At 41.8% G+C, this 18,622-nt stretch overlaps 1 protein-coding gene across 2 annotated transcripts in view; it reads left to right on the forward strand.

Moving 5' to 3' along the window:
* The window catches only part of PRKN (parkin RBR E3 ubiquitin protein ligase), a 1,330,206-nt gene that overhangs the window by 725,967 nt on the left and 585,617 nt on the right, over positions 1–18,622 (forward strand). For both annotated transcript variants that reach the window (XM_015083244.3, XM_053223338.1), the window contains exon 6: positions 10,485–10,600. In XM_015083244.3, the coding sequence (XP_014938730.3) occupies positions 10,485–10,600 (116 nt within the window). The remainder of the gene's footprint in view (positions 1–10,484; positions 10,601–18,622) is intronic.

Raw genomic sequence — 18,622 nt, forward strand, 5'->3', positions numbered from 1 at the left:
GATATCACATAAGTAACTACTGTTGCCTTGTGGTTGGAGGGAAGTTACATTGCCAGACATTAATGCAAAGGTGATGGAAGTCCAAGGAACGTGAGGACCACACTGGAACAGCTAGTCAAAGGAACGTCAGATCTGGAGAATGAATGACTGTGGTTCTGTGCAAATCATTAACCAGATTCTCCCGAGCCAGCCAGGAATTCCTGGGAATAAGTTAAATGTTGTGAATGTGTCCTCTGGCCATAGGGGCCTCTCAACTCGCATTCAGGGAGCCCATACCCTATGGAATAAATACAACTAAGGCAGCTGTTCCTATGTTCCAGAAAGGTTGGAGTCAGGGACCTTTAATGGGTGCTAAGAGCAAGATGATTTTGCACAAGATGAGAAACATTAACAGCCATGGTCAAGGCATTTGCTGTCAAAATTCTCCAGTGATACCTTATCTAGGGCACAACCCTTGGACTGAAAGCCTTCTCAAGATAATAAAGAAAAAAAAGAATTCTGTGTTCCAGTCTGAAAGATAATGTGGAAATTTATCTCGGAGGTTTCTATGCCCTGCTAAGTTTAAAAAAAAAATCAAAAACCTGTTTTGAAGGGGGGAATCTTTGAAAATTGGTGACAGAGAGCTAGTCATAGTGCATATTCTTTGTGTCACAGCTTAGTCCTTTTTGGTGGGGAGACTGACAGAGTCTACTAACAAGAACATTTCCAGGCTTTCAAAGCATAAGAAGCAGTATGGAGGGCTCGGATCAATGTTTATGTGCAGGAAGAATCACAGATTTCCCATTACTCACATGCCCAAGCTCCCTCCACCCCTGTGAGTCTGGCCTCCCTGTGCTCACCTCTGTTCCTGCACTCACTTCCCTGCCTTCACCTGGCAAACCCTGACCTTGTAAAACCCAGTTCAGGTATCTCCTCAAAAGCAAAACCTTCTCATTCTCCCCTAAACTGGTCACCATCCCTCTCTTGCCCCCGCAGCTCAGTGCTCAGGCATCTCTACGGCATTTACCACTTTGTGTGTGTGTGTGTGTGTGTGTGTGTGTGTGTGTGTGTGTGTGTGTGCAAATGTTTGTTAAAGTGTCTTTCTCCTCCAGGCTTCTGGATTCCCTCAGGGATTTTGTTTACCTCTGTATCTCCAGCCCCTGGTCAGGATTGGGCAGGGACAAAATATCACACTTCTTTCTTTCTCTCTCCTTCCTTCCTTCCTTCCTTCCTTCCTTCCTTCCTTCCTTCCTTCCTTCCTTCCTTCTTCCTTCCTTCCTTCCTTCCTTCCTTCCTTCCTTCCTTCCTTCCTTCCTTCCTTCCTTTCTTTCTTTCTTTCTTTCTTTCTTTCTTTCTTTCTTTCTTTCTTTCTTTCTATGAGTAAACATTGGGGGAAAATAATCCCTGGGAGCTTGGCTATTACTTAGGGCAGATATGGTAACTTAAGTAACCAGGGAAACAGGCATAGCTGGATCCAGGTCACAAATGCTGTGGCTGGAACTCTGCCTTTCTGTCTCTTGTTTCTGTTCTCTTCTGAACATTGGCTTGATTCTCAGACAGGTTCTCTCTCTGTGTTCACAGTAGGGGAATTTGTGTGTTCTGACTGAGCTGGCCATCTGTGCACCCTGGACTAGTGAAGAGAAAGGGAGGTACAATGATCTGAGCATGACTGAGTGATTACCCACTGGGAATGAGGATCATCTTCTGTTGCTTTGTTTATTTTATAAATGTAAATTTGTTCTATTTAATCACCTTCACCCATTTCACCCACGCCCCCACCCCATCCCATCCCTCCCCCACCTCTGGTAACTGCCAATCTGTTCTCTGTATTGATGAGTTCCATTCTTTGTTGTTCTGAGACTGTTTTATTTTCTTGTCTGAACAAAGCCATCTGTACAAGCTCATGCATTTGTTTAATGTTTATTTATTTTTGAGAGACAGAGGGCAAGCGGGAGAAGGGCAGAAAGAGAGAGGGAGGTAGACACAGAATCCGAAGCAGGCTCCAGGCTCTGAGCTGTCAGCACAGAGCCTGACACAGGGCTCGAACCCACGAACCACGAGATCATGACTTGAGCCGAAGTCCGGTGCTTAACCCACGGAGCCACCCAGGCGCCCCCAAACTTACGCATTCTATAAGCATGCACAATGACTTTGAACCTCGTAGTTTACTCTTTTCAGGATTCATTTGATGTGCTTTCTTTTACAACCCACTTTTAGTCTTAAAATAATAACTAATGCATGGTGACCGGGCATGTTACAATAGAATAAACTTCTGGACAGTGGAAGAACTTCCGATCCAGGCATGGAAGAAGAAGGCATGTCTTGAAGGCATGTAGCCCTAACATCTGTAATTGTTTAGATCTGGCGTCACAGGGAAAGGTGAGAAGTATGCAAGGGTCTATTTATGTATATATTTGAAGTAGGCTTGAACTGTTCTTTCGGACTGAATCAAAACTACCATTGCAGTGATTCACGTAGAGGACTGTATCTAGCACTTCGAGGATCATTCTGTTGGATTAGTAAGAATTTTAAAAAGTTTAGGTGTAGAATAGTAATCGCCTATCTACTACCCTGAAGTCTGAAGTGTTTTAAATTCAGAAACTTTTTGATTTTAGGAAGGTTATGCAATTGATACATTTTAACTCTGAAATAGCTCCAGGACTGCATGTCTACACCTTCTCATTTAAAAAGGAAAACAAAGACATTGCCGTACAAAGTGGGGACAGTCACACTGAGTTGGACAAATACGGGCCAGAGATCATGCCAAGCCAGTTCACGTCCAGTCTCGCCATTAAATTTTACTTGTGGCAACATTTCGAGGACAAATGAGGACAAAAGGCTTTGTGTTTCCAGAGCCTTTTGGATTTTAGAATTTCATCTTTATTTTTATTATTTCTTATACACTGGCCTAGGGAATGGACCCAGTTTATACTTTTAACTTTGGTAATAAGGTACAAATTTTAAAATACTTTTGAAATTTGATAATAGCTGCAGTGGTAGGACAGCAGAAATACTACGGACCTGACCAAAGGTGAAAGTGGAGAGCCATGTGCTTGCTGGCTTAACGTCGAAGGCTTTCTTTCTGCTGCTTAGCACGGGCTAGCTTGGCATATGCGTGTACCAAGCTATGTGCATATACCATGTGGATGTACATGTACCATGTGCATATAATGTGTGCATTTGTTGTTAATCGATGCAGGGCCGTGGAGGAAGCATGCAGCCTTCCTTAAGGCTTTGGCAGTGGTCACGGTGCGGACCTGGCAGCAACCGTCCTCAGCAAAGATCCAGTGTGGTTTTCCTTTTTATGGGAGTGTATTGATTTTCTTTGTCCTGATAAAGTTTGCACACCATCTAGAGGCTTTGTTGGCACCTTATTAAGAGAAAACAAATTTGCCCATGACAACAGACTCAGTAGCTTTTGAGATTCTATTTGTTTACCTGGGTGTAACCCAACTTTATACCTACCGTTGGTAAATTAGCAAAGTGTGCAAGTATTAGGCGATCAAACAAGTTGTACAGTTAGTTTGTATCCGGACCGCAAGTGAGTCTAAGACATCGGCACGAAGGCTCGGATGCTCTAAGTCACCAGGTGAACAGGCTTTGGCATCGCTCAGTTACAGGCTTTCCTTATGGAGCGGGTGCAGAATATGGGAATTATATGCTGTTTGTCAGATTTTAGCTTAGAGAAAACTAAAGGTATAATATTAATATGAATAATGGATAGTAAATGGATATTAAGACCTAAAAGCATCAGTCATTTCTTACAAAAGAATCTGCATTCAGGGGCGCCTGGGTGGCTCAGTCGGTTAAGCGGCCGACTTCAGCTCAGGTCATGATCTCGCGGTCCGCGAGTTCGAGCCCCGCGTCGGGCTCTGTGCTGACAGCTCAGAGCCTGGAGCCTGCTTCAGATTCTGTGTCTCCCTCTCTCTCTGACCCTCCCCCATTCATGCTCTGTCTCTCTCTCTCTCAAAAATAAATAAACGTTAAAAAAAATTAAAAAAAAAAAAAAAAAAGAATCTGCATCCAACCAAACGAGGAACTGTTAGAGCCTGAAGTGAGGATGTCTGTTCGTTGCTGGCTATTGATAGAAGTTTTAGTTCCATGGGAGACACTTAGATTGATTCTAAGTGACAGGTCGTCTCTGGTAACTTGGGAAGCATGAGGACCCTTCGACAGAGAGGGATGTAAGATGCTCATTACCAGTTTTCTCATAAATCGTAACAGTAGCCTTATGTCCTCGGTCCCTCTTACTTGAAAATTTGGGTGGTTCATCTTTTCACAGGTTTGAGTTTGAACTCCATCCACAAATGGTATATAAATATTTGTGTATGTTTAATACACTTTCCAGAGCCATAGCTGAATGTATCTTTGTTTCTTTTGTGGAGGCTGATTAGAAAGTGCCACCACCAACAGACAGTGAAAGGCAAAGAACCGGGACTTGACAGACTGGCTCTGCCTTTCGAAGGTGCACCGGTCGCCTGCTGCTTGTTTCTAGAACCCCCTGCCCTGCCCTGCCCTGTGTGGTATATCGAGCTGGTCATGGCCAGTGCCAGCTCCCAGATTCCCTTGCTTCAGGCTGGCTCTGCCCAGGAGAGGCCTGGAGGGAGCTGGGAGGTCAGAGAGAAGGCAGAGGCCAGGATGTTCCTTGCTTTCTCTTCCAGAAGCATTTTTCTGATAGTGGCCGCCTCTCGTTCACCCTCCCAGCTCCCAGCAGACCTCCCAACCAACTCTTCCCACTCTGGTGACTGGAGCCCAAAAGCTGCTGATCTCAGGGTGGCTTCCTGCCCTATGTGGCTTCCACCACCTTTGTGACTACACCTTAGCATTAAATACCCTCAGCTTGGGGCGCCTGGGTGGCGCAGTCGGTTAAGCGTCCGGCTTCAGCCAGGTCACGATCTCGCGGTCCGTGAGTTCGAGCCCCGCGTCAGGCTCTGGGCTGATGGCTCGGAGACTGGAGCCTGTTTCCGATTCTATGTCTCCCTCTCTCTGCCCCTCCCCTGTTCATGCTCTGTCTCTCTGTGTCCCAAAAATAAATAAACGTTGAAAAAAAAAATTAAAAAAAAAAAATTCCCTCAGCTGAACTGCCTGGCGTGGGTCCTGTTTCCCTAACTTGACTCTGACCCATGCAGATGGCCAGTTACTTGTTCAGTACAAACCACGTACCACAACCTTCCAGTGAAAATCGTGTGTCCCTTTTATTTTATCAAGAGAAAGGTGTGGGGTGCCTGGGTGGCTCTGTGGGTTAAGTTCTTGACTTCAGCTCAGGTCATGATCTCACGATTTGTGAGTTCGAGCCCTGCATCGGGCTCTGTGCTGGTAGAGCAGAGCCCGCTGGGGCTCTCGCCTGCTTGCTCTCTATCTCTCTCTCAAAATAAATAAAAATAAACTTTAAAAACAGAGAAAAAGGTGTGCTTTCTTTGGAGCATATTAATTAAGAAAGATTTAGAGACTAACATCGAATTTAACTCTTTGTAAAGTCAAGACAAATATTCTATCTGGAAAACATTATGGTTAAGCAGTATCTATAAAACTCATTAACTCTAGGAGGTTCAATAAAAGCCGTTAGAAGATTCATAAATGAAGAGGAAGATGTGGGTCTCCTTGCTATTTTTTCAGGTTTGTGGAACTAGCTTGCGGTTGGGACATGCGAGGCTTTCCAGGTAGTTGTTTGTTAGCTCTTTTTATAGAAATTTGGAACACTTTAATTTATGTTTGGAGTTGACTAATTAGATTCTGATCCTGTAAGTTCTTACACAGGTGGGTTCTTGGTAAAAATCTACTTTCAGATTTCACTGCCTTATTTGTTTCCATACTTCTTACCATGTCCCTCTTTGTGAGAGACACTGGTAATGAGTCAGGAGTCAGGTGGCAGAGTGGAGTTAAGAGGAGGGTGGCTTTTGGGAATGCCACCAGCAGCTGAACTGAAATGTTTACAGGTCTTCCTTTGATGTACACTCTTGGTTTTTATGGGTCTGATTTGATTAGAGGGTCAGGCCTCCATGGCCTGAAGTGAAAGATAGATGAGTTATGATAAAATACAAGAACTCAGTGAGAGCAGAAGGAAAGAATCATAGCCTTGTCCACAGAAATGGTAAAAATGCAAATACATTTCTGTGAACTTAAAGAATATAACTGTGCTGGAGTTTAGATTTTCTGTTTAGTACTAATAAGGTGGAAAATGCATAGCATTTAACATGGTTATAATATTATAACCAAGCTCATTTTCAAGGTCTTATTCTGGGTTCAGTTTTTTTTTTTTTTTAATAGTTTACACTATCATTGAAAACACAGAAAAAAAAAAAAAACCTGGCCAATTACTGTCATACATTTTAGCTTCTTGCTAATTAATTATGGCTTCCCGGAATTGAGTCTGTGGATCCAAACGAAATGAGCCATCCCATGGGAACTGTAGTTCCTGATTAGGTGGAAGAATTCATTTAATTTTTCAGGACTTGGTTGTTTTGTTTGTTTGTTTTGGTTTGGTTTGCTTTGTTTATTTTTGTAGCTGATTTATCTTGAGCTGGTATTTGTAAAATATGGGGTGGGCCCCTTAGGGAATCTTTCTTCATCCACACTGAAGGGAGCCATATTGCCTTCACTAGGATTGATGAATGTCCTCCTTCACGAAGGAGGACGTTTCCCTGCTGCACCCACAGGGGTCTGTTTCCCTAGTGACACGGAATTTATTTTGCTGGTCAAACCCAGCACCTACTGAAACTAGAGTAAGGCCATGTCAAGCAGACAGCCCTGGAGCATAACTGCTGTCACTCACTCCAGCTTGCAGTGTTTCCTGGGCCCCATGTTGGGATGGAGATGGTGTCATCCCCCTGATGACTGCATCTCACCACAGTGGAGTCAGCTTTCTGAACATGCTATGTGGAGTCTAGCCAGATGACTTTTCTGGCTTTGGCTCCCATGATTTTTTTTAACCCTGAGCAATCGAGAGAAATAAAACACAGAAAGGCAAAATTCACAGCTACTCCAAAAGAATCATGCAGCTGTATTGAATTGACAACCCTCTATAAGCAAGCTGAGGTACCCAAGGTAGAAATTTTTGCAAGCTTCTTCTGTTTCTTTACTTTTTAGTAAAGCTTTGCTTTACTAGTTGTGTGTTTTGCATGCAGACTGAAAATATCAAAAGACTACCAACATCCTAGCTCACTGATTACATAGGACAGGAAACCACCAGATCATGCTAGTGATTAGTCTGCCAGAAGAGGTGTCACTAATATTGGGAGAGAGTTCTCTAGGATTCTCCTGTGTTTCTGCGTGTTTTAAGGGAGGTGCCTACTCTACCCTTTTGTTCTGGATGATCGTTTTAAGGAGATCATAGAGCAGATCTGCTTATTATCCAGTATCATGAAGACAGTATCCCCCTTGAGGACAAAAGGAAGGTTTGCCTACAGCTGCTTATTGAAGATCTGGGTTCCCAGGGTTCAGAGTCCTCAGCTGTGGTGCATACCCACCACAGGTGTAGCATGTAGCTTAGTTCATCTGCTTCATCCCATAGTTGTTGGGGAGCAGGGGGAATGGCATGGTCATGACGTCCACATTTCATTCTGCCTGGGCTCTGAGTTACGCAGTCCTTTGTCTCTGACCCAGGAGTCTTGTGTCTTCTGCCAGCATCCATGAGACTGTAGCATATTAACCTGTTAACTTGCAAGCAGGGTGAAGTCTCAGACCCTCCACCATTCTTGCCAATTACTCTAGTACTACAGAAGAGCCTCCTTTCATAAAAATTGGTGGAGAGAGTGCTGAAATTCACAAATGTGACATATATATTTAATACACAGAGTTGATAATTCGTATTTTCGTTTTATCACCCCATGTGAAACACTGGAATTTTCCAAATACCTATAACTTTTTATACTGTTATCTACAAACATCCCTTCCCTTCCCCTCAATAAAAAGGATTTTGGCTTTTATCTGGCTGACTTCTATCTGGTATTAGAACAGTTTGTGATTTGTTAGCTGAACATCTACCAGTAGTTTTTTGCAAGCTAAGAAGAAAGATACAAATACTATCTATTTATCTGTATATGAAATACCTTCTCAATAGTCCAGCCAACTCAGCTGTTTTGGAGGAATTATTTTGTGTTATGAGCGGGATTTTTTTTTCATGTCCACAAAAAGTACTTGCAGCTAACTCAGTGTATTTCATAAGGGCCAGTCATGCCCTCCACACTTTTTGTTTAGGCAGTCAGGAATTGCTTTAAAGCTTTTTCTTAATATCCTTGAACTGACCTCTGAAGGATTTGTAAAATTTCAAAAGGTTGTGTGAAAAGGGTAGCATTCCATGTTTTTAAAAAAAAGGGACCAATCAGTATGATGTCCATGCTGCTCCAAGGAAAGACAAGGGCTCATAGACATGATGCCAAGGACATACCTAAACAGGCGCTCATCAGAAGCACTGGACACGCCATCTATTATAGCAAGACTGTTGTCACACCGTCATCTGTGGGCCTGAAGACTGCAGGAAGGAGGACTAATAGGCCACTCGCCCCAGATAGCATAGGTTCTGGTTAACTAGCAGTTACACCGTCTGGGGCTGGTAAGACCCTTGCAATTCAGAAGAGCCTGGGCTCCAGACAGCTGGCTTTGGGACACTTCTCTGTACAGTGGCACCCTTCAGATTTTTGGAGAGTAACACATATTACCAGAGACATGGCATCACTTCCCGATGTGGTAAGTGAGGTATGTTTCAGCTGTCGTCTTCTGAGAGAAGAAACAGAGTTTACTCCCTTTGCCACTGATGTCAGTATAACTCAGTGTTTCTCAAGTGTGCGGCTCCCAGGGCGACAGTAAAAGCATAACCTGCCAGCATGTGAGAAGTGCAAATCATTGGCCCTGACTCAGAACTCCCGAATTAGAGAAACCTGGCGTTGGGTCCAGCAATTTCTAGCCCAGCAGGTGTCTCCGGTGCACACCAGCGTTGGAAGCCACAGGTGTTGCTCACTGTATCTCAGGTCAGAGGAGAAGGAGCCAGTTGGGTTACAAGTAGGGAAAGAACAAATTAAGGGCGGTGCTGCCAAATGTGTAAAGGGATGATGATAGGATTTTGTTAATAAAGCTGTCGATTTTTTTTTTTATTTAGGAAAATCTATCCGATGCCTGTCCTATACTGGACACTGTTAAGATGCAAATATGAGTAAGGTATTCCACAATACCTCAGGGGTGGACCATCAGCGGTCTGTGGACAAAATCCCATTTCCTAAGTGTTTTTGTAAATAAAGTTGTATTAGAACACAGCCACATATATTCATCTGCATGGTGTCCGTGGGTGCTCTCAGGCTACAATGCAGAGTGAGGAGTACAACAAACACCCCCAAAGTCCCACGAAGCCAAAAGCACTTAATATGTGGAGCTTTAACCAAAGGCAAAGTCTAGTGTTTAAAAGGAGATACTTCCCATATTCCAAGTAGTTATACTCAAATGGAGTTGGGGGAAGCGGGGAATATGAGGTGGACAAGTGTCCTTCTGTTATCCAGAGATGCACCTGTATTGAATTTTGGCTGTAGCAGAAAACTGAACTTCATGGATGCGATTATCATGGGAGTGCAAAGACTGTTAGGCAAGAGGCAGAGTGGTTACTGTGCTCAACACCCCAGCGTATGAAGGGTAAAGGGGCGTGTGAAGAAACAGAGACATAACAAGAGGAAGAAATGAAGAAAAAGAAAAAGATTTGGGTTGAGAAGGGAGAATATAAGCAATCAAAAGAATGTGACCTATGTGAAAAGCTAACTTAAGGGAGTGTGTGCAAGACAAGGCTGGAGAAGCCAATTAAGAAGAGAAGTACAGGTGTGGAACATTCCCTCTGCTTAGTGTGGGGCATGGGGCTGGAGCCTCCCAGGGAATTCTGGGACCCTGTTCGGCGGCAGAGAAAGGTTCAGGGAGCGTCTGGGGAGGGTCACACTCTGCTAATCTGTAAGTCTGCGTGTATGCACATTCTTATGTAGAGTACTGTTCCCTAGATTCCTTACTCTGGACCACATCTTTGCTGCTGACTGACCAACTGCATTGTGGTGCTGTAGAAAACTCACTGGGTTTCCCCTTAGGAAACTTGGTTACTTCCTGCTTTCACCTCTGATTGTTTGACTTTGGGCAAATCATTGCTTGGCTCGGCGTCTCCCTTTCCTCATTTGTGAGATACCATTTCAAGCTTCCTCCTGCATTCACACTGGGTTCTTCTATTAGACTCACTTATCATGGAAGGGCGTTGCTAAACCAGGGTCACGGAGCATTTCCCCAGCTCCACGGCCAACAGGGGAAAGGAAGTCAAACACAGACACTTCGACCCTCCTAAAAAGGGGATTGTTGAGTAGTGGCACAAGGGCATTTAGTTTCCTTCCAAAGATTCGATGTGGACTTATTTCTAATTCATACCTCATAATAGATTTCCTCTCTTGCCCAAAGAGTTTGTTTAATGTGAAAATGTTTCCAGAGAGGGGGAAATGGCCAGCTGAGTTCCATGTCTGTGATTTCTGACATAGTTCTCATCCTTCCAGGAATTTTTCTTTAAATGTGGAGCACACCCAACCGCTGACAAGGAAACATCAGTGGCTTTGAACCTGATCACAACAAACAGTCGAGGCATCACCTGCATAACATGTACCGACATCAGGTAAGGATCTGAAGACGCTGTCACCCTCCACATGCTGCTTTCCCGTGGTGGCTTCTCACATAAGCCTCCTCAGTGGTTTCTCCTTCTTGAGGAGTGTCTGCTTTGCTTCGACGCCGTTTGCCCAACGTGGGTATATTTCACTCTCAGACTGTTCAAAGTGCCAAATCATTCGTGTGGTCAGTGGTCAAATAGGATCCCAAGATAGAAAAGAGATGACTTATGTCTAAAAGTAGTGTAATCTTAAAAAATAAACACATGGGTTGATATCGGTGAATTCTAAACGGAAGTAAAACATGAAGCTAGTGTTAGGAATGCCATGACAATTTATGAGCGCCATTTATTCCTGGAATACATGATCCATAACATTTTGTTTGAAGCAATCTCTACAGCCAATGTGGGACTCGAGCTCAAAACCCCGAGATCAGGAGTCGCATGCTCTTCTGACTGAGCCAGCCAGGCGCCCCAACATTTTATCTTAAAAAGGTCTCTTTCATACACTTCTGTTCTTCCACGTAACTTGCCTGTATGTGTGTCGGGGCTTCGCATGTATCCATACGCCCCAAATAAAAGCATGTAGCTAGTTGGGGAAATCTCAGTGAATACAATGGAAGAAAGAACGTGTGGAGATGCCTCGTTGGGAAAACAGGGATAATGACTAGATTTGAATTATAGCTTGGGAGGCAAGGACCGAGTGGAAAACTCTGCGCCTATTTAATCTACAGAGTTGATGTCTGAGAGTAGAGTCTCTTACTTTATGTTATTCAAATGAACAGAATAAAAGAAATTAGCTTTAGTACTTATTCTCTGCGGTCGTCTAGAAGCTCAAATTGCAAGAGCGGGGTCTTAGCCCTGATATCAAGAAGAACTTTCTGGGAAATGCCAAAACGCATTCATGAATAAAGCCAAAGAATCCTGCTTATTGCAGACTTTTAAGCAAAGACAGATATATACCCTCGGCATTTCAGGGTTGCTTCTTTGGCCTTGGGGACTGTGTTAGGTGGCCTTTTAGAGTTACCTTAAACTCTGGGATTTCGTGATTAGTGGTTATTAATACTTCAAACATAATACTTCTGTCCTTTAATAAATGTAAACAAAACAGGTTGACTAATAGAATCCTAAAATCCTTAACAGCCTCAGTTGGACACACTTGTTTCCAGAAAAGGGAGAAAAATGTGACTTTTTTTTTTTTTTGCTGCTGCATTTTTAGTTTCTGCTGTGAGAGAGAATTCCACAATATTGCCTAAAATGCAGCTTTTCAACATCCCTCGGTAAGGTGAATGATTGCACATGGCTAACGTTTTCAACATGCAAGAACAGCTGATTCTTCTGGTCTTTCAGGAAAGGGGCTGGGCGTCCTCAACTGCTCTGAAAGCACCAGGCAATTAATTAACATCATGTCTCCCTTTTTCAAAGGAGAAATGTTTCTCTCTAAGTCAGAATGCAGCCACCAGCCAGTATTTAAAAACCTTCCATTAAAGTTGTTAAAGATGGCATTTGGGTATGTGGTGTTGATCGTGTTCCCTTAACTGTGGGCATAGCTCTCTGTGCTTGCCTGCCGCTGAGCTGTCGGCTTTGTATTAGCAGCTCCTAACATCCATTCAGGGAAGAAAGCCACTTCCCAGATGCGCAGGGACAGAATTGCTGAAAAATAATACCGTCTGTGGCAATAAAATCTTTCCTAGTATTATTTTTGGGTGATCTTATAAATAGAAGCTACTGTTTTCAGTTAGACTGAAGTGTGTGTGTGTGTGTGTGTATAACCAACCACTTGACTAGGTGAGGTCCCTTCTTGTATAAGGCAGCAGGGGGATGCCCTGTATGTAAAATAAAGAAAGAGGCCCCCTCCTCTTATACTGAAAGCTCCATGCATAGGGATGTCATAAAAGCCTACATGAGGACACAAGAGTACCTTATGTTGTACTTTGCTGATTGTTATGGTTTTTTTTCCTGCTAATGCTTTCTTTTTTAATTTAGAAGTGATTCACTCACAAAAACAAACAAACACAAAAAAAACTAAAAATGTTAGTTGTTTACCCTCATGGTTAGCAAGATTTGGGTTTAATTCTTTCCAGTATCTTAAATTCTTAAGCCTAAATATTAGCATATATATATATATATATATATATATATATATATATACACACACACACACACACACACATACATACACGGTGTGTGTGTGCATACGCGCTATATGTAATCATTGTATATATAGTTTGGCTTTTTTCCATTTACATTGCATCATGATAAATTTTCCCTGCTATGAAATATCCCATGGAAACAAGTTTGGTTTCGTTTTTTTTTTTTTATTTTTTTTAATAGGTAGCTGATATTTCACCATTTCTCTATTGCTGGTGATCTGAATTTTTTCTAATTAAAAATATGAGGTTAAGTGGTGCCTGGGTGGCTCAATTGCTTAAGCGTCCGACTTCAGCTCAGGTCATGATCTCACAGCTCATTGGTTCGAGCCCCTCACTGGGCTCTGCACTGACAGCTCAGAGCCTGGAGCCTGCTTCAGATTCTGTGTGTGTCTCTCTCTCCTTCCCCTCTCATGTTCTGTCCCTCTCTGTCTCTAAAAAAAATTTTTCAAAATATATATTAGACTAACATTTAAATTTATATCCTTTTCCAGAAATCCTTGACTGCATGTTTTGAATCTAAAAATAGTATCGTAGAAGTGGTAACAAAAGGTCAATGTTCATGGACATGTTTAAGGTGCCTGATGCATATTGCCAAGTTTATTTCCCTTGTAGACTATGGTTGCCTGTCTTCGAGACGGCTTCCTGCTGCATCTTCAACACTATTAAATGTTAATACTTTTAGTTTTTGCCCATTTGCTAAAGAACATTAATTTTGTCATTAATATTTTTTTTAATTTAAAAACTTTTTAAGTAGAAAAATTTTTTTTGAGAAAGAGCGCATGCACGCAGACACACATGTGAATGGGGGAGGGGCAGAGGGCGAGAGAGAGTGCACGTGTGCGCGCGCGCACCCATGGGCATGGAGCCTGGTGTGGGGCTGGATCCCATAACCCTGGGCCATAGTCAAGAGTCAGATGCTCAACTGATTGATTCACCCAGAAGCCCCAATATTTTTTTAAAAATTGTTATTAGCAAGTTTGAGTATTTCTCCCTTGCTTGTTTGCATTCTTTTTTTTGCATTTTCTATTGTGAGACAAAAGTGCAAAACTTTCTCAATATGAAATTTTTTGAAAAAAAAATCTAAAAAAAAAAACTGGCCTCTGCAATTACTTTCTCACTCAATACATAATATCAGTGTGTCCTTTATTAATATGACATTTCCTGACCTGTGAATTTACATTTAAATATATTTCCTTGGTTTTGGTTTTGAAATATCACATCTTCCTGGAAATAAGTTATTTAATTACAGAATTGAAAATAAAAATTTGGGGTATCTATTTATATTTTACGTTTCTTTTATTTATTTTTGTGTGTGCCTTAATCATACATCATTAGTCAAATTAGGCATAATTAATAGATAACATAATAGATTAAAACCAGAGGGTTAATTTCAAATTCCACTTATTCGTTGCTGGTATATGGGAAAGTGATTGACTTTTGCATATCAGGCTGGTATCCTGCAACCTTGCTATAACTGCTTATTATTTCAGGAATTATTTTGTGGGTTCTTTCAGGTTTTCTACATAGATTATTATGTCATCTGTGAACACACATGGTTTCATGTCTTCTTTCCCTATCCATTTACCTTCACCAGGTAGTTACCTTCCATTCCTAGTTTTCAGACAGTGTTTATCATGAATGGGAGTTGGACTTTGTCAAATACTTTTTCTGTATCTACCGATATTATATGGTTTATCTCTTTTAGTCTGTTGTTTAAACTGTTTTAGTTTGTGTTGGATTACATGAATTTATTTTTGAATGTTGAATCAGTTTGCATACCTGAGTTCAGTCCCACTTGACTATGGCATATATCTTTTATGCTTTTTTGTATTTGATTCATGAATATTTTGCTGGGGATATTTGCATCTTTGCTCAGGAGAGAGATGGTCTGTAGTTTTCTTATATTGTCTTTGTCTGGTTGTAGCTTTAAAGTAATTCTGGCTCAGGGCATGTGTTAGGAAGTATTCATTCTGTCTCTGTCCTTTGAAAGAGTTTGTAGAGAATTAGTAGCAAGGTAAAAATTTTATTTATTGTTGTGCTGTACAAACATGTACTTTTGTGTAAAAAGAGATTGACATCACTTTCGTCTACCTTCTTAACAATAGTTCTCAACAGGTGTATAATAATGTATATTCAAGGGTCTCCAGTGCCACTAAGCTAACTTTTTGACCTTAGAAAAATAACATAATCTCTTGGGCCTTCAGGTTGCTTACAAAATCCAAGAATTGGAATAGGTAATCTATAGGGCTCTGACTGGTTTTAAAAGCTTGCAAAAGGTAGGAGCAGTGCTTTTTCACAGCTTATAAATCGATCGTACCATTTGAGAAAACACTCATTTGTGGTCCTGCCTGCTGACAGATGCAGAAATAAAAGATGAGGTTTTCAGTGACACTCCCTTCCAGAGCCCACATATGTGGTTATAATATGTACAAAATATATATAAGATAGCGCTGTTCTTCCTTTCCAGATGTTAGGCTGAAAATTTCATTCAGGTACACAGTTTGTGTCCTTTTGATAAGGGAGTGGGGGGCAAGCTGAGGGCAGAGGACAGGCTAACAGCACCTCTCTGCCACCAGGTGGGATCTGTGTGATGTTCCTCGGACACTCCTGGCTACCCGAGAACAAAGGAAAGAGGTTTAACTGCTTGCCATGGTGATGTGGGAAGCTAAGGCAAATGAAACATTAAATTTCCTTTACTGCCTACAGCCCGTAGACAAGTCCTTGAAACAGGCAGAGTGACCTCCCTCTAGGAGCTCAGCTGCCTTGAAGATGACACTTGGCTGGGGCAAAAGGGAATCTTAGCTTAACATTATCCTGACTCCCAAGATCCTGTAAGTCTACTTTAACATATAAAAATTCCTTTGGAAACTTCCTTTATGTTAACTCCTCCAAGGCATATGCTAGCAATCATACTCCAAACTTATGGCCCCCCAGTATACATCTGAAGGGTCTCATGACTGAGGTTTTACTAAACAGTGATAAATAATGTTTTCCTAACAGCAGCTAGCCCCTCAAGGTCCTGGAAACTTTGCTTCCAAAATACCTTAGAGACTTACTCGATCCCTGACTCCCTCCCAACATGAGGGTATGTAATGAGTTAGCTGTCAGGACGCTAGTGCAGCTCTTCCTGCTCACGGGCCCTGTCCCTGTGCTTTAATAAAATCACCTTTTTGCACCAAAGACATCTTCAAGAATTCTTTCTTGACCATCAGCTGCAAACCCCATCACTTTGAGTTTACATTGCATGTAAAATATTTTCCTCTCCCTTAAAGAAAAGAAAGTGGACTATTTGAGAGCCAGAACACCCTGAGATTTTATGTGCACCAGCAGGTTCCCATCTGCCATCCAGCCTTGTGGTCCTCTCTACGTCCTTACGGTAGTGAGTTGATCGGTATCCACTCGAGGTTATCAGTTGATAGTCTTACATGTGAACAAAAAGTAGTGGACTGAATAAAAAGCAAAAACTTGAGCTGAGAACAGAAAGTACAGCACTTGAAGGTAGAGTGACTATATTATCTATTTCCAATAGAAATGACATCAGAGAGGTTCAGAACGTTCTTGGATACCTCAGTTCAGCTCGGGAATAATGATACTCTGTCATATGAAGATGACAGGGCAGTACCAGAGTGAGACTTGTAGTGTATTTCTGACCAGGATGTGGTTCTTGGAACTCACCCTGACGTTGGGTGCCCACCCTGGGGAAAAGAGTATTTCTGCTTGCTGAATTTTACTTTGCAGTAGTATTATTCTTAAAATTCAAAATGTAAAGTTTGAAACTTACAAAATAGAAAAATTATTAGCATGGTATGATTGAGCAGAAAGAGAGAAATCATCCCCACTTTTCTGCTTCTAAGGTTGCCTAGTGAACTCCTGCACTTTTTTCCTCTTTCTGCCGTTCTTAAGTTTACAAAGCTCAATACAAACTAAAAAATAACCAGGTTTTACACAGCCAAGATTTAACTCGCCAGAAACATGTTTTAAAATTCAGCTCCTAGTAGGACATTAAATCTAAAAACTGGTCCTACCCTGTAATTATCCTTAACTCTTCCAGCAAAGACTTATGTTTCTGATGTCATTGTTGTTTGATATAATTTTTTTTTTATAATTTTCTTGCTTTCAGATTTGTCTTAAAATTCGTTCAGCCTGTCGAAATAGTGCTGCCCTGGGATTGCAGACTTAAAAAATTTACTTGCTTTTGGAGATTGGTAGAGATTTATCTCAAAGTCCATTTATACTTGCTCTTGGTATCCAGGGAGATAGTGATTTAACTATCATTTGTCAGTATTTTGGTATGCATTCGTTCATTCATTTAACAGAAAGATTTAAAAAAAATAGGATCTTAGTTTAACTTTCCCTTTGAATACATTTGTTATATCTTAGGCTTCTCCTCTTGATTCACATTTTAATCTTAGTTATATTTGGCATTTATTTTGTGATTTAGAATTAATATACAAGTCATTTTTCTGTCTAGACTTGAGATAGTGCTCAATGGTCATATTTTATCAACCTAACCCTTTCTAGTCATTTTTGGCATTAGACGGGAGCTGATGGTTTTATACAGTCATCGGCTCCAAAGAGCATCTTCAGAGACTCCAGATACAGTGACACATAATTTAACTGAAATCTTTAACATGGCCTTTTTCAGTACATGGCTTTAGTTCTAACAATGGAAAAATGTTGGGTGTGTGTGTGTGTGTGTGTGTGTGTGTGTGTGTGTGTGTGTGTATGTGTGTGTGTCTGTGTGAGAGTGATAGCACTAGAGACCTTCTTTGTGCATACAAATCTATGTATTTCTCTTATTAGAGAAATAGTTTGTATACTCCTAGGTAATGTAACAAGCCAGGAACAAAAGATAGTTTTCGTATAAGTAGGGACATATCTCGGAGTACCTGTTTTACACAACATTACAGAGAAAGGTAAATCAGAATACCACACTTGTATCTTAATAAACAGAAATATGTAATAGAGTAGAATGGAATATCTTACACCTTTTTAAGATGAAACAGGGAACTTCAAAGATACGTCTTCTAGCTGGAAGCAGTCTACTTCACACTGTGCCCCAGACCCCATGGGAGTTAGTTCACTCTGCTTATACTGTGAGTGATTCTTTCCTGAAAGAGTGTGGCACATGTCAGTCGGATCCAATCTTGAGAGAGAGCTGTTATAGACCCTCCCAGAAAGGAGAATTCATCCTGTGGGTGAAGTCTCCCATATAGGACATTGCATTGCCTCTTTGAAATTCATAGGTAGTGCTTAATTTCCTATAATTCTTTCCCTACATTAATTTCAAATTATTTGACTGTCTTATAGTTGAAGAAATTGAGGCTAGGACATTTTAATGATTTTTTTACTGTTTACTTATTTTTTGAGAGCGAGAGAGAACAAGAGAGAGAGCACACGTGGGAGAGGGGCAGAGAGAGAGGGAGACACAGAATCCGATGCAGGCTCCGGGCTCTGAGCTGTCCACACAGAACCTAACGTGGGGCTTGAACTCGGGAACCGTGAGATCATGACTTGAGCCGAAGTCGGATGCTAAACCGACCGAGCCACCCAGGCGCCCCGAGACTAGGACATTTTAAACATTACATCTGGTCCTACCTCAAGGAACTGGTTGCATCAGCCTACACCCAAGGTCCATGTGGTTGGTACTGTCTCTCCAGTCACACCTTACCCCCGGCAGATCTCAGTTTTCTCTGTAGAGCAAAAGGAAAGGCTGTCCACTGAGGGTGGAAGGTGGCTTTGCGTATGAAAAGGAGATGAGCAGTAAAGTGAGATACAAAGACAGCTGACAGACAGACAGGAGTTGAAACACTGAGCACTGTACAAAAGCCCACCTGCCCAGCTAAGTTGCCCGCTGCCCCAAGGACAAGGTCCCAGCCTT

Source organism: Acinonyx jubatus, chromosome B2 (assembly GCF_027475565.1).
Source record: "Acinonyx jubatus isolate Ajub_Pintada_27869175 chromosome B2, VMU_Ajub_asm_v1.0, whole genome shotgun sequence".
NCBI classification, from domain to species: Eukaryota; Metazoa; Chordata; class Mammalia; order Carnivora; family Felidae; genus Acinonyx; species Acinonyx jubatus.